This window comes from Lathamus discolor, chromosome 6, assembly GCF_037157495.1.
Source record: "Lathamus discolor isolate bLatDis1 chromosome 6, bLatDis1.hap1, whole genome shotgun sequence".
NCBI lineage: Eukaryota > Metazoa > Chordata > Aves > Psittaciformes > Psittacidae > Lathamus > Lathamus discolor.
In genome coordinates this window covers 54,362,241-54,374,730 of record NC_088889.1, presented here as the reverse complement: position 1 = coordinate 54,374,730, position 12,490 = coordinate 54,362,241, and the positions used below count along the sequence as shown (strand labels likewise).

The 12,490-nt window shown below is 35.2% G+C and overlaps 1 protein-coding gene across 3 annotated transcripts in view; it reads left to right on the top strand.

Moving 5' to 3' along the window:
* The window catches only part of CARS1 (cysteinyl-tRNA synthetase 1), a 35,708-nt gene that overhangs the window by 6,682 nt on the left and 16,536 nt on the right, over positions 1-12,490 (top strand). For all 3 annotated transcript variants that reach the window (XM_065682803.1, XM_065682804.1, XM_065682801.1), the window contains 12 exons: positions 2,285-2,376; positions 3,330-3,418; positions 3,726-3,822; positions 4,286-4,384; positions 5,345-5,494; positions 6,658-6,798; positions 7,542-7,630; positions 8,840-8,961; positions 10,778-10,890; positions 11,423-11,551; positions 11,760-11,889; positions 12,186-12,289. In XM_065682803.1, coding sequence (XP_065538875.1) covers positions 2,285-2,376; positions 3,330-3,418; positions 3,726-3,822; positions 4,286-4,384; positions 5,345-5,494; positions 6,658-6,798; positions 7,542-7,630; positions 8,840-8,961; positions 10,778-10,890; positions 11,423-11,551; positions 11,760-11,889; positions 12,186-12,289 — 1,355 coding nt within the window. The remainder of the gene's footprint in view (positions 1-2,284; positions 2,377-3,329; positions 3,419-3,725; positions 3,823-4,285; positions 4,385-5,344; positions 5,495-6,657; positions 6,799-7,541; positions 7,631-8,839; positions 8,962-10,777; positions 10,891-11,422; positions 11,552-11,759; positions 11,890-12,185; positions 12,290-12,490) is intronic.

Genomic DNA, 12,490 nt, shown 5'->3' with positions numbered 1-12,490 from the left:
GTGTAAGCATGGGTGCTGGCATTTTTGGGAGCTGCATCACTCTTCTGAGTTGTTTTCCAATGAGCTAGCCTAATTTAATTGCTCTATAGCAAGATCCTTGCTTGGGTAGTCATGAAATAATAATACCACCAACACCACAGAGCGTTGTGCTTGCAATACGTACTAACAAATGCATCATGTCTGTCATTTTTTGCTGATGATTGTTGACTAATATTACTCCAGTGCCATCCTCTCAAGAGGATGTGTCCTCAATTCCTGTCAGACAAGCAGTTAAAATCAGACTGCTGCAAGTAGATTCTGTATATGTGTGTGTACCTGCATGTGCTTGTTCTGGTTACTAATTTCCTTTCAGCAGTTCAGGGATCTCAGCTATACTGCTGGCTCCAATAGCAGATTTAATGCTGCTAACCAGAATTTTTTGCAGACTTTCATGGATCAGGGTGGAGCAATAAGAGAAAAGGTTTCTGTTTTCCTGTCCATAGAATCTTTAATGTTAAGTCTCTCTTTCTGAAGACTTATGTCTTGTTGTCTTTTAGATCTGTGTGTATGCATCAGAAGTCCTGAAATGGTGTTCTGCAGTAGTCACTATGAAAATGACACGTGAATCTGCCACGTCTTAGACCTTGGATATTTTATCAGTGTTTTTTCAGGTGTATCAGTGAGCTCATGGGGTGGTTTAGAGCAAATGAACTTCAGTTCAACCAGGGGAAAGACTGTAGCTGGCAGAGACATATTTGAACAGACTAAACAGTGTGCCTTTTACTTTGCCCTTGGTGTCTATGTAGTGGATATAATGTGCGCCTAACTCACAAGCTGAGAACTTTACAGTGCAGTATCTGGGTTTTTTCTTATGTTTAGTGTGGTTTTAAGTGAAGAAAGCTTTACAGATTTATCTTTTATTAGACTAACCCACATAGGCTTATTTCCCTGAGGGAAACATTAGCCGCAATTAAGCATGCTAACGTAATCTTTGTAAATCAAAAAGTAAACATATACCTTGGTATATGATCTGTGTTATAGATAGACTGCTTCTGAACTTGAGGTATTCTGTTAAGGAGTACCCCATACAATTAAATATTTAGAATAAACACCTTTCTGTGGATTTGTAACATAGAGATTAAACAGAGTCCATTTGTGAGACAGAGTTCTACAGTTAATTTCCCCCCCCCCCATTTAGGCATTTATTCAAGAAAGGAAGAGGAAGAAATTATTTTTTTTTTATATACCATGAAAGTTTGCCTTACTTAGAGGTTTTCAGCCAAAAATTCATACAAAGATATCCGGGGAAACAGTTAATGAAGAGCACACTAGATGGAGGACCAGAAAGGCATTTTGTTGTCAGAACAGATAGTTTGTATATTTTAATTGCAACTAAAATGGCATACCACGCCAATTCCTAAAGACAGTGCTGTGTGTATTAAGCTGGCATCCTTGCTGTATTTTTGAATTTCCTGGTTTGCTTTCATTCCTAGTTAAATGTGATAATTAGTTTAACATCATTACAGCTGTAAGCAGCCCTGTGCAGAGCATCTGCGACTCTGACAGATGACATTCTCATGCTTTGGTTAAAAAATCCTTTAACATCTATGTCGCTTCTTAAAATTTTAAAAGAAAGCAAGAATGTTGGCACTAATATTACCCTCCATTTTATTTACTCTCTTTAATGGCAAAATTTAGCCTTTTGCTGAACTGAAGCATACTTGTGGTAAATGTTTTGAAAAATGGCTTGTGTGCATAGCAACAATGTATGATAAAAAAGCTGAGGTTCTTTCTAAGCTTTTTTGTCTCCCCTCCCTCTTACCCTGAGTACACATACTCTGTCAATATTGGCTCTAGAGACTTAACTCTGGTCTCTGGTGATTTTTTTGCAGCTTCTGTGTGAGAAGAAGTCACATGCTGTCAAGTAATATCAGTGGCTTTGCAGAAGGCCCAGGACTTGTAACACTGAATTAATAATGCATTATATTTCAAAGTGCTTGTTAATGCTTTACTGAATTGCATGCTCTTACTTTTATACCTTTTTCCCAATATTTAAATCAAAAGTTAATAGCAATGGCTAGTCAGAAAGTAGAAAATAAACTAGAGCGAAATAATGTAGTGTCTTTGTAGGAAGCTCTAAACAGCTAGTTGGATTACTAGGATTGAAGCTGCTTTGTCTAATTTTATGTGGGTTTTTTTCCTTGTTATATAACTTAACAGTTTGATAGGGAGAGACAATGTCATATTGTAGAACTGTTTGTGGAAAGTGTCTTTTCAGTTCTCTTTAAACTGTTCTTTCCCCTAGGTAAAGGCAAGCGTGTGCAGCCACCCTGGTCTCCCCCTGAAGGAACAAAACATTCTAGGCTCTGCCTCTACAACAGCCTGACTCGCAATAAGGTAACTAAGTGAAAGAAAAGTGGAGATTTCCATAGAAACACAAATAGAGAAGTCATCAAATATTAGTTTCTTAAATGTTTACCCTATCAGTACACAGGCTTTTGGGTCGTACTTTGCAGAATGTTAACAAGCACGTGCCAGAGATGCTGGGTCAGTCACGTGTGTTTATTGGGCAAGTGTTTAAATATAGTATTTTTATATAGATTTGTATATCTTTCTATATTAGATATTAAAAATTGGATATTGTTGTACTACACAATACAAATATTGTATATGATGTATTTTAATATGTAATTGTATATAATATTTATATATGTTATATATTTATTCTACACAATAAATATGCACTACAAGTGTATGTATGTGTATGTTTCATTATATGTACTTCCCGGTTTCAAGTTCTGATCATGCAAGATAGCCAGGGGTTCAACTGTAATGCACACAAGTATAGGCAATGTGAACAGAATAAAATCACAGTTTCTTTCTTTAGATGTTGTCTGTGTAATAGAAACTGGTAAACTTCTTGTGGTCTTGTTTGAAGGTCCTTTGGGAAAGAGTGGAAATATTAGTAATACTAATGTTACATGGGATGTAGTATCCAAGTATGTATGAAATTATTATACTCTGTAACCTTTTTCAGTTCAAAACAAAGCTTGATCTTCTCTTTCACAAACACAGTTTGAATAATGCCCTGACTAGTCTGAATCTTTGTAATCTGATATCTTGGCTGGTAAGAGTGCAGATAACTGAAGCAGCTACACCCTGTTCTCTCTTTTACATGATAAAACTAGTGATCTTTTCTTACATAAAACTGGGAGTGGAATAACTATTCTTTTTTTTTTTTTTTTTTTGTATTTATAATCCATGTTTTCACATTCTGATCTCCAAAAGCAGTGTTATTGGCCTGTGGTCTTCATTTTTTTCTCATCACTGTATTTTTCCTTTCAATTAAGGAAATATTTCAGCCTCAGAATGGAAGAAAGGTCCTGTGGTACTGCTGTGGTCCAACAGTTTATGATGCTTCTCACATGGGACATGCCAGGTACTGCAGTTCCCTATTTTGATGTAGCTAATAACAGTGTCTATTGGAAGAAAAAGATTAATAGGCAAAGGCACTTTATTTAGATGAGTGTATTACTAGACAATAGCCTTGTTAGACTGAATGCTTCAAATTTAAGATTAAAAGCATGTTATAATATTATGTCACTGATTAAAAATTTACAAGTAGATAAGGGAAAATTAAAACTGGTGTAAAATTATTGGCTCTGAGATTAAAGGAGTTTGTGCATAGTATAGAAATAGACTTGAGGTGATCACTAAAAACACCCCTGTATCTTTTATGTTTTTAGGTCATACATCTCATTTGATATCCTGAGAAGAATCTTGAGGGATTATTTTAAATATGACGTTTTCTATTGTATGAATATTACAGATATTGATGATAAGGTAAGGTCTTTTTAAATTGCAATCTAAAATATTGTACTTTCAGCATGGAAGTCTTGAGAGTCATATGTAATTGCCATTTGATAAGCCAAGGTAAATCTTACACTCAGTAACTTAGACATACATTTTGTATGCAAAGCCATTGATTTTTTGGTGAGAGTTTTTTGTTTGGTTGTTTTTTTTCTGTTTTGTAGCATTCCTACCATAGCAAAGCCTGTATTCTTGTATATAAATGTATGTTGTCATAAGTAATGAAGACTAAGCATTTTACAAAGATAACTTACTCGCCTATTATTCAGATACCTATTAACTCTCTTGAGGTAGCTGATTAACTGCATATGGTGGTTTAATTTGTATTACTGCATGCAACTCTTACAGCTTGTCAAATTGGTAGGGATTCTGAAATGCCTTTGGTGTGTAAGAGGTATTTGATTCACAAAAATACTTCCATATTTCTGCTTTGTAGATCATCAAGAGAGCAAGACAAAATTACCTTTTTGAACGGTATAGAGAGAACAAATCAGCACCAGATCAGCTACTTGAAGATGTTAAAACTGCCTCAGAGGTTGGCATGGTATTTAGTGTCTGCTAGTATTGTAGGTTCTCAATAATGTAGCAAAGCATCTAAAAAAAGCCTCTAACTTTGCTACCTCCTCAAACTTTCTGCTTGTGTCAATTATTCTATTGAAAATTATTCTATTGAACTGGTACCACACAAATTAGAGATGTTATTGGAACTGCACATAGCTTTGATTTTTCCATTGGTTTAGAATTGACAAGAACTATCGGTATAAAAGGCATGCCTGACTTAGGTCCATAGAACTTCTTTGCAAGTGTGTGTATGTTGTTGTTGGGGTATTAAATGTTTGTGTGCTAGAATTCAAACTTCAAAAACAATCCTTTAAAGTAGTTTTGAAATGGTGGTATGTTCATAATTTTTTTAAGCTTGTAAGATTGGTGGCCTTGGAAAGACCAAAAAGTCTCCAAAGCTTTAGGGATTTAATAAATTCTGTATGCTGGACTGAAGGTGGAGGAAGGTGATTGTCTGGTCATTTTTAGAACAACAGATCATAAGGAGATGATCAGTCTAGTGAATTGAATACAGGCCTGAGAATGGGAGGCTTGGAAATTTTGCCCAACTGTCATTGCCTGACATTCTCTCTAAGCATAGCATTTAATCTGTGTTTCACATTAAAGCTTCTCCTTTACAGATTTGTGATAATCAACTGGGTAATTAAAGCGATCAACTGCGTAGAAAATGAAAATGACTAAACAACAATAATGATGATGTAGTTGTTTACAAAGTCTTTTTGAAAAACTGAATTTGGGTGTATAGTAAAAACTTTGACTTCACTTTTATTTCTGATGAGGAGTATGTTTCAGTAGTTTGATATCAAAGCTTTTTATTTGTCGTAATTATTATTCATCACAAGCAAGGTACTGTGTGTTTAGGATAATACATTGTGTGTGGGACATAGCAGTACTGCCCTGCAAGTTGCTTTCTAAAAAACTTTTAAAATTGTAGCTCTTTTCAGTTAAATTGAATGAGACAACAGACCCAGATAAAAAGCAAATGTTGGAAAGAATTCAGAATGCAGTGAAGTCTGCTTTTGGTCCTCTACAAGCAGCTGTGCAAGCTAAACTCCCTGAAGAAGAGATCAACAGCTGCCATGAGGTCAGTTTGAGCTCCTTTTAAATTGCAATTTTAAAATTGTATTTGACTTATAATTGTTAGGGGGTTTAAAAATAATCTTACCTTATTCCTTGCAACATTATGGACATTTTTATTCATAAAAAGAGGTAATGTGGGGATGAAGACTTTGTAATATTTTGTACTCCATAAAAGAAGTTGGATCCTTACGTTCAGCTATATAGTTTTGGATGCTATTTTTACCAATTACTTTCCCCCCCTCCCACTGTGACAACTACTCAGTTAAAATTAACTTTCCAATGGGGATTTTTCTCTTATGTGTATTTAGTTTCTTTTTGACTTCTTTTGTCCTGATGAACTAATTGCAGTATAGATTACTGAATATGCATTTAGGACATTTCAATTACTGGTGGCAGTTTCTATCTGTGATCAGAGAAGAAAATACATCTCAAAAATATTTGCATTTAGGGACAATAATCCTGTTGACTTTATTGGGCTTCAGTACTGTCCCAGTAACCAAGTCAGTCATTATAACTACTGTCTTTTAGTAATTGATTTCCACTTTCATCTTTTCTTGCTTTCGGATTATTTGTGGTAGTTGCTGTAGGAAGTATAGGGTATGTGCTCCCTTCTGGAGAAGAGTCCCTCTAAATTATCTTTTTTTCAGCTATTCTAATATCAGGTAGCTTTATGAAGTGTATTCTGACCAAGCAGAATTGTCAAACCAACTAAAATCTAAGCAGTCATGCTTTCTGGGCTATATACTATTGAAAAAAAAAATAATTAGTGTAAGACTGATGTTCAGATTAGTCTTTCAAACACTTTTTAGCAATGTGCACTGTAAGGCTTCTGTTAGATTATCCCTTAGTGAGGGGATGGGAGGAGAGCAGGTGATGATACAACTCTAGGTCACATCCAGTGTTTACAGTGTAAGTTTCACATGCCTGTTTAAGTGATTGATATTAAAACAGATATCATTTACTAGTTTATCTTCCTTCCTTTGATTGCTTCATCCATGTTTATGAAGGGCAATATGATAAAAATCTGGTAGAAGCATGGATTACTCTGTATTCATAGCCAAGTGTCTTTTTCTTCAAGCAAGCCTTTCTGTTTGAAGTAACATCTGTCTGCCGAGTTTAAACAGGGCAAGTGTTTGATCACTTGTACTTACCATTATTGTTTTATAGAGACTGTTGAAAGAAGCCAAAGATTTGCTGTCTGACTGGTTGGACACAAAATTTGGCAGTCAGGTGACTGACAATTCCATATTCTCAAAGCTCCCCAAATTCTGGGAAGGGGAATTTCATAAGGATATGGAAGCACTCAATGTAAGTAAGCAAACTCTTTTCTGTTATAAAAGTGTGCCATGCCTCATAATACCCAGAATATAATTTAGCTCCTTAATAGCTTTCAAAGACCCAATATTTCAACCTTATTCAACTATTTTGTTTAATGTGAATAGGTAGCTGTTAAATTAGCACCTGTTCTGTTTCCATCCCCACAGTCTTGAATCAATTGTGCATGTTACCAGAGCCAGTTAACTGGTGATCAGGTTTGACATGTGTGCTCCATCCCTTCCCTTTGGTGTAACATGGGCTTATGATCACCACGTGATCCGGAAGTTTGAGAAGTTTGAGCCTGTTAGCTGCACAAGAGAGCGCTGTCAGCCTAAGCATTTAGACTGGTTGTTTACCAGTCTTCAGCCACTAAGAAATTGTGTCACGTAACAGTCAAGGACAAGTTACAGACGAAATGCCATATCATATGCAATGCCTCAGATCAGTGAAGGTTTATTTACCTGCAAGTCAGTGGGACTACTTGTCTGTTCTGTCAGAATTGCAGTAAATGGAAGAGCTGACATCTCCTGCAGTAGGTTGTTGTTAACATCACCTTAAAGGCTAAGGAAAAAATGTCACAGCACATTGTTTCAGAGCAGAAAGCTTGAAACAGGAATCTTGGCTGTTCCTTACTTTGGAGCCAATTTTTAACTGATGTATAGTGTATATATTTTAGTGCATATTTTATATGTATAAATAATTCTATATAGAAAGATTCTACTTTTTATTTGTAGGTTTTACCTCCAGATGTTTTAACTCGAGTTAGTGAATATGTGCCAGAAATTGTGGATTTTGTGAAAAAGATTGTGGATAATGGTTATGGGTAAGTTTTCTACTGGATACTTTTGTTGTGTGCTTATACTGTATCAGGGCTAGAATGATTGCTTTCAACACTTACCTGTGAACTGGTTTCTCTGTTCTCATATGCAATAGTAGTCTTCTCCTGGAGTAGAGTTTTATCAAATAAAGAAACTTCAGGTTTCTTTGCAAAAGACTCTTTATTTCTCACTTGATGAAAATGTGCTATTCCATGTTTTTTGTGATGTCTTACAAAAAGAGAAGTTAGGTTATTAAATTTATAGAGAGAAATCCTCATTCATTAAAATAAATAGCCAAATTCCATTCCCTTGAACCATATTTGACTCCTGGCCTTCAAAAATGGATGCCTCACCAGATGCCTAGAACTCAGTTGTAAATAATGTAAGTCATTTGTTTTGGGGTTTTTTTTAAAGTAATCATGAACTCTTTTTCTGCCATTGTCTAATATTTGTGAAAATCAAGCTAATACTCTAGAAGTTCCTGAGTATCACGTTAGATTCCCCTCTGAAGTTTTTGAGTTCTTTTTTCTTTTTTTTTTTTTCTCTGATATGGGTGTATTTCTAATTGTGAAAAAAGCAAACTGTGGTTCAGACTGCCATAATTGCTCGTGCATGTTCTTCCTTTTAAACCTACATTTTAAAATTTTCTTTAAAAAGACAGCCAAACCCCAAAAAGATCAAAACAAACAAACGAAAAAAAAAATCAGAAAACACCAAACAGGGGTGGGCACATTGCATTTTTTGCACTGAATTATCAGCATTCCTGGTGGTGCTGAAACTTACTTTAGTCAGTTTTTATTACAGCTGTTGTGGGACAAATTAACAGTGAAGGAGGACAACATGGACTGTCAAACATAGAATCATACTATATTACTGCAAAATACAATACATACCAAAAAAAGGGTCAGAGGTATTGTAAATATTTCTTCTCTTGGGAGTGTAATTTCATGTCTCGTCTCCTAAGAGTTTAACAAGAAAGATGTTAGTTGTTTTCCCTGTGATCAATTTTATTATGACTTTTGATGATCTGTCTAAAGTCTTTATGGTAAGGCCTTAAAACTTAGGCTCACCTAATTTATCTGTAGAGTACTGAGCAGTACCATACTGTGTGTGGTTTCACTAGAGAACGCAAGTTTAACACAGTGATTTCTGGGATAAAATTCAGTTAAGTATTGGTAGAAAGTTAGCTTAAATAATAATCTTTAACTTTTCAGGTATGTGTCCAATGGATCTGTATACTTTGATACTGTGAAGTTTGATTCCAGTGAAAAACACTCCTATGCTAAGTTGGTTCCTGAAGCTGTAGGTGATCAAAAAGCTCTTCAAGAGGGTGAAGGTAAAAATGGGGAAATAACATTTGCTGAACAAACTGTTGTTGTGTTGATCTCTTCAATTGATTTCACTGACATGTAGATCAAAATTACTGTCAGAGTTGGCTTACTTGCTGCACTTCCTTTACCCATAGATTTCTTTTCTGAAGTGTAGTAGTTTGGGCTAGTGCTTTCTTGGAAGTTTTTAACTGGAAAATACCAAGAAACATTATTCATTATAGGATGGTTTTGAGTTGATTTTCTTTGTTGGTTGTTTTTTCTTTTGGTCAGAATTGTGAATAACTCAGTCATTTGACTATAGTCCAGTTACTTGGCTGTTCATCTGGTTCAAAGCAGGAGGAGCAGACTTAAAGCTGGGTCTTCCACATACCAAGTGAAAGCTCTCCACTTAAGGCTGTAGTTCTTTCATGACAAATATTTGGGTTCCTCTTTCCTAACAGAACTCTTTTTACTTTGTAAATATTGCTGTGTTGAACTAAATCCAAATACGGAGATTTTTTTAATTTACTTTTTTTTATGTTGAGCCGTAGCAGAGGAGTAGCTTAAAATGCTTAAACCAGACTCACTAGTTATCTGCTTCTAAGGTTGTAAGGTTTTAGTAGCGAATCATCCACAAATTCTACCAGAAAAACATTAAAAGGTTTTAGTATAACACTCATACAAGGGAAAATTAGGGCACTTATGCCAGGTGAAACTAGCAATATCCGAGAAATGCAGATTAAATTGGGTAGGATTTTTTTTTCTTCATAATTCAAACCCTTATAGCTGAAACCTTCCATGTGAAACAAAAGGTGCTAGCTTAAACCCACCATCTTTATGGTAATACGAATGTATCATTTCCACCACATAACCAGTCACTTTTTGTTGAATTGTTGTGTCCTTTTGCAAATAGGAACCAGTGCTGCGTGATTAATGTAACTAACCAAAAGTATGCATATGTCAAGTTAGTGCTTGTCAGATTAGTTGCTTTGACTCATTTGTAATGATTGTCCTTATCCTGACAGATAGATAATGTCATTTTGACTATTTAAGGCAACATAAATGCTAAGCTTTGAAATTGCACTTAAATAAAAGCACAATACTATTAAAGTGCATGATGTTAGATATTCTAAACAATTGAGATGGCAGATATCTCAACTTGTACATCAGAATTAATTTACAGGTTAAACCTCAACAGTCTTGTCTTTAATCTGTCTTTGATTAGGTGGTATTGTTAACCACTTTTAGTCTTGGGATAGTACTGCAGAAATGGTAAATTCTGTGTTTTACAGATGTTATAATGAGAGTGTCACCTTATGCTGATAAAAACTAACAAATAATACCTAACACATCTATGATGGTAACAAAACAGTAAACATAACCTTTCTGTGCAGCAACTGAGATTAGGGGTGCAAGAAAAATATGCTATGATCATGTTGTGTGTGTCCTAGTCTTAATTTGGATCCTTCTGACTTTAGAGTGAATTGATTCCATGTTCTGACTTGGCTATAAGGGGTTTTGTTTCTGTATTTCTTTTTCTGTAACTGCAATATTGGAATTGTGCCTGCAGACAGAATGTATAGATGAATCTCATGTCATTACTTAGAACCTCAAGTCAAAACTTAGGAAACACTGCATCTGACTTGTCAGATTTCCTGTCAACAAAACAATTAATCAAACCCCAAAAGGAGTATTAAGGGTGATTATGAGGATTTTTCAGGGCTGATTATTTTTCTTTTCTTTTTTAATTTCTTTCACTTAATGTGAGGTACAGGAAGGCCAAAAATCAGTAATGCTGGTGTTAAAATAAGATTTATTTATTTACATTTTCTCTTTTGGAAGGTGACCTGAGTATCTCACCTGATAGCTTAAGTGAGAAGCATTCTCCAAATGACTTTGCTTTGTGGAAATCCTCCAAGCCTGGAGAACCCTCATGGGACTCTCCATGGGGAAAGGTAAGGGCATTATAATCAGGATTTAGTTCTTCTGCACCTTATTAAATAGCATGTTACACAAATACCTTGCCTAACCTCATAATGTATAGATCATGGGGATCTTATATGCAATTGTAGATTCTGTTGCTATGTTCATTTAATAATTTAGAATGTGTATCAGTCTGATACTTTTTAAACAGAAGTCTTCATGGAGGCTTATGATGGCTGTTCCTGGTCATTTATCCTGTTTATCTAAAGGCTTTATCTGCAGTAATGTCTATATCCTTTTTCCCTTGTGATCAAACGTATTAATGTATTTTTAAAAAGAATGATAAGCAGAATAATCAAAGCATCACAGCTGTATATGCCATGTTTGATCTTTAAATCAAACAGTAAACTTTTATGAAGCTGAAACTGAGAATCTTTTTTTCTTGTTAACACTGCATCTCTTTTCTTCAGGTATGTCAATGCTTAGGCACAGACCAATGAGAGAATGATAGGCAGGAGAGGAAGATCATTAACTAATAGCCAAGTAATGTCTTTTTCTTAATAGGGTCGTCCAGGTTGGCACATTGAATGTTCTGCAATGGCTGGATCCATTCTAGGAGAGTCAATGGATATTCATGGAGGAGGGTTTGATCTCCGATTTCCCCACCATGACAATGAACTGGCACAGTCTGAGGTGAATGAACTGGCCTTCAGTTTCTGCTGTGAAAAAGTGACGTGCTTTGCTTTGACTGCAATTTAGACAAATCCATCAATTATTTTTTTAAATGTTGTGTGTTTTGTGTAAGCATAACTTTTCTTAGGATTTTATTCTTAAATTCTCTTACTTCATGGTATATATGTAAACAGTATTGGGTCTTTGGGCTTTTTTGTTTCTGCTGCAGGCATACTTTGAAAATGATCACTGGGTTCGGTATTTTCTGCATACTGGCCACTTAACAATTGCTGGCTGTAAAATGTCCAAATCTTTGAAGAATTTCATTGCCATTAAAGATGCACTGAAGAAACATACAGGTAAAAATTACTTTGGAATGTGAATGCTTTTGCTGTACTTTGAGTGGTGAATGGTAATTTTGTTATTCAGCCTAATTTCAGGTGTCTGTGTTCTTCACTAACTTTAGAACAGCTTTCTTGTTCTTCTGTTCCTTGTCAGTATTATCATTATGGATTATAGTGTTCTTGCATTTTTGCTAGATGTGTTAATAGTAAGAATATTAAAATCTATGTTCTTAGCTACTGCAGTATTGGAGGCCATAAAAATGATTTGGATTATGATTATTTTCCTTGCACATTTTTGAAACTCCTAATAGCACGACAGTTACGGTTGGCTTTCCTCATGCACTCTTGGAAGGATACACTGGATTATTCAAATAATACCATGGAGTCAGCTATTCAGTATGAAAAGTTTATGAATGTAAGTAAGTTTTCTGTTCCTTCTCCAGCTCTTTAAGCTTTGTGTTTTTATATGTGTGTCATGGGATAAAACCCAAGAATATATAGGACATATCCACAGACTTGAGTTTGCCTTCTGCATTCGTCAGGTGGGATGTCATAGTGTTTGTGTAGCTGTCTTTGAACATTTGAGATATGTAAATTCCACAGACAATTACATTTG